Raw genomic sequence first — 3,334 nt, 5'->3', positions numbered from 1 at the left:
ACACTGAGTTGAATCAGTGATGTACAGACGACAGATATCACTGTGTTGTACCAGTGATAGAAATGAAACATGATAGATGAGAAACCGCGATGTAAGTAAGACAGGAGACAAGTGATAGATATGAAACACTTAATGGTGATGAAGTATCAAGTGATGGGATCAGTAGTATAGTACAGGGTCAACGATGAATAGTTAGGAAAGAAAAGGAAACCCCCCTCCAAGCTGTAACAGTAACTCTATATTAGTCAATGTAGACATGAAAAGCAAGGACTTTATAGCTATAGTGACAATGGACTTGCTTAATTCAGAAGGCTGGGCCAAGCTATATATAGATCATATTTATTCTAAACATGGATTATTGAGGTGAATCTATTCAGATTGAGGACCTCAATTCGTTTCTACTTTTATTAGGGATATTTATCAAAAGCTGGGAATAATGGGCAATCCAAGTACAGCTTACTATCCTCAAACTGATGGACAAAACGAACAGAGTAATCAGGAAATAGAGATGTATCTGCAAATATATACCAACTACTACCAAGACAACTGGTCACAATAGTTGCCAATGGCTGAATTCGCATACCATTCTAGGAAGCATTCAAGCATGGGATTTTCACCTTTCTTTATAACACATGGGCGGGAACCCTTCACAGGAGTTGAGTCAAGAAAGGAGCTGAGAAATGAATCTGCGATTCAGTTTCATGGACAAATGAAGGAAATACAGGAAATGGCAGAAAAAATGCTCGAAAAAAGTCAAGAAAAAATGAAAAAATACTACAATAGAAAGAAAACAGACCCTATTAGTTAAAATAAAGGCGACTTAGTATGGTTAGAAGGACTTGACATTGGTACAAATCGACCTAATAAGAAACAAGACAATAAATGATACGGACCATTTAGAATAATAGAAAAAGTAGGAAAGGCAGCTTACAGGTTATCATTACTGGCAACTTGGAAAGCTATCTATCCAGTATTTAACAAAACTTTATTATAACCTTACAACAAACCACAATTTCCTAATCAAACTACTACATGCGAAGTACCTAGTATTTTACTTACAGAACCAGAAGTAGAACAAGTGTTGGACTCTGAAGTACAAAGAGGCCATTTACAATACTTAGTTCGATGGAAGGGAAGATCTAGGGTAGAAGATGTGTGGGTCAGCTGAGGAAATCTAATCAAGAAAAACAAAAAAGAAATAGATGAATACTATAGAAATAATCCTAATGCGCCAAGGATGCCAACAATTAGAATACCACTACAAAGACAGGAAGAAGGCATAGAACCCACACCCACATATAATCGAGTTTGGGAATATTATGGAACTATATATGACCAATGGAGGGAATGAGGAATTCAACCTGTTATTGTCACTCACAACGACATAACACCGTACATTGAAGGGAAAGTCAAAAAATTCTATTGGCATAGAGATGAAAACATGGACACTGTTTACGTCTGCAATGGCCAATACCATGCCTTAGTTCTAGGGGTGGAAAATGCGACATACAACCCTGATCCAAAATTATATGAATATCCTATTCTCTATTGTTCTGAACCTAATCTAAAAACTCAATGCACGCACAAATACCATACAGAGATAGATAAACCTCATAATGTTGCGTTGTTTGGAATGTGGTAAAGGTGCTGGTCTGGAGATCACTGTGCTCTGTATAGCATATAGCCAGGGCCCTTTTGATATTTCTCAGTGGTGATAGGCCCATGTAGCGCATGGGTGCGCCTCAAGTCGTACTCAACATTCGAAGCATTCGAAGCTTCCGCCTTTGGGGACGACTGCAATACCTCGACACAAGAATGCCTTCGAGCAAGGCCCGCCCTTCAGCATCTTCGAAGCTTCGCGATCTCACGATGATCCAATCGGGATCTTTCGGTGGTGGCTTTATTCCGGGGGCTCGACTTCGAAGACAAAACTCCATCATCTGGAGATGGGGACATACCATACAGGGCAGACAGGTAAACCTTTAAGTCGATGCGCTCGGGTCATGACGCCAAGACTCACAACGGTCGGGCCTCCGAGACTAGCAGGAATAGCACGGTGGACAGGAATCGGAAACTGATGGAGATGTCGGGCGGGAGTTGGAAGGATAGCAGGATCATTCGGCACGGTCAGGGCAGTGAAGGTGGTGACTCAGGAGGTTCGGCAGGATGAGGGATATTTAAGAGCAGTTTTACATGGTTGTAAGCCAGTACTCGGCCCCTAGTAGCGAGACTTGCGCAGAATCACATCCCCCACTCAGCAGAGCTCATTCCAGCTTTGAACTTGCTTTCGAAGTGTTGCGTCTCCCTACAAACTATGACTACGACCCTCTGAACTACGTCTGCGACTTTCAAACTACGCCTATGCCCTTCAACCTTTGTCTACGACCAGTACACCCCCTTCAAAGCACACCTACTCGTACAGCTAAGTCCCCCAAAGTTCTGTTCTTGCGCCCGACCTTTGGACAAGACTCATGTGTCCACACTCGAATCGCACTTCGCCTTTGCATCATTGAGCCAGCTCCCCTCTTACCTTCCCTCTGCTTCTACGAGAAGTCGGAGTGTTCGGACGGTCCGAAACAGTCTTGTGACACCATCCCGAGAAAGTCTAGTGAAGTTGTCGCCGTTTGAGCGAGCTATCACAACTATAAGCCCTCACCCACATCAGCTTCCCCGAGAAATAGGAACTCACCCTTTTCTTCGCACCCCCAAGTTAGGGTTAGGTTTCCTGAGGTCGCATCAGTGGCACTTATGGTTTATTGTCACAAGGATGTGCCAATCTAAAAGGGGGGGTAATTTGTCATGATCCTTATCTAGATGCTGTATTCTTCACATAGATGTTGGTATTCTTCACAGAACTCTTCTATTTACTTTACATAGACCTAGATATGTTCTATTCACACACAGACATTACTTTACTCTCACAAGAACTTGTTTCAGATCTTGCAGGATCAAACATGTAGATACATAAGGCATCCGGATGCTTCTGAGATGGTCTTCACAGTTCCAGTACCTTCTGAGACAAACACATGTACATAATGCTGTAGTAGTATATATAGAGGTGCTGGTTGAGCTGGGTTTCCCCAGTCTTGACTTAGCGTTCACTCCACCTAGCTCCCATAAGCCTAGCGTTCTTACACAATGGTGTCAATTAGTTGCCATTCTGAAGGACATTGAGAATGTGTTACAGCGTGAGAGGGGGGGTTCTTTTTCTCTTCCTAACTATTTGTCATTGACCCTGTAACTGTATGACTGATCCCATCATCTGATGTGTTTCAACTATATCAGTGTTTCATATCTATTGCGTTTCACCTATATCATATTTTACTTACATCAC

The 3,334-nt window shown here is 42.4% G+C and overlaps 1 protein-coding gene across 1 annotated transcript; it reads left to right on the top strand.

The window, feature by feature from the left end:
* Positions 1–2,193: 2,193 nt before the first annotated feature.
* FIBRA_08909 (uncharacterized protein) lies at positions 2,194–2,628 on the top strand (the record flags this gene model as incomplete). The annotated part of the gene is made up of 1 exon (XM_012330522.1): positions 2,194–2,628. The coding sequence occupies one exon, from the start codon at positions 2,194–2,196 to the stop codon at positions 2,626–2,628; it is 435 nt and encodes a 144-aa protein (XP_012185912.1).
* Positions 2,629–3,334: the final 706 nt, after the last annotated feature.

This window comes from Fibroporia radiculosa, assembly GCF_000313525.1.
Source record: "Fibroporia radiculosa TFFH 294 genomic supercontigs, scaffold4771, whole genome shotgun sequence".
NCBI lineage: Eukaryota > Fungi > Basidiomycota > Agaricomycetes > Polyporales > Fibroporiaceae > Fibroporia > Fibroporia radiculosa.
Note: the sequence above shows the minus strand (reverse complement) of the source record. Positions and strands in the feature narration are given on the sequence as shown.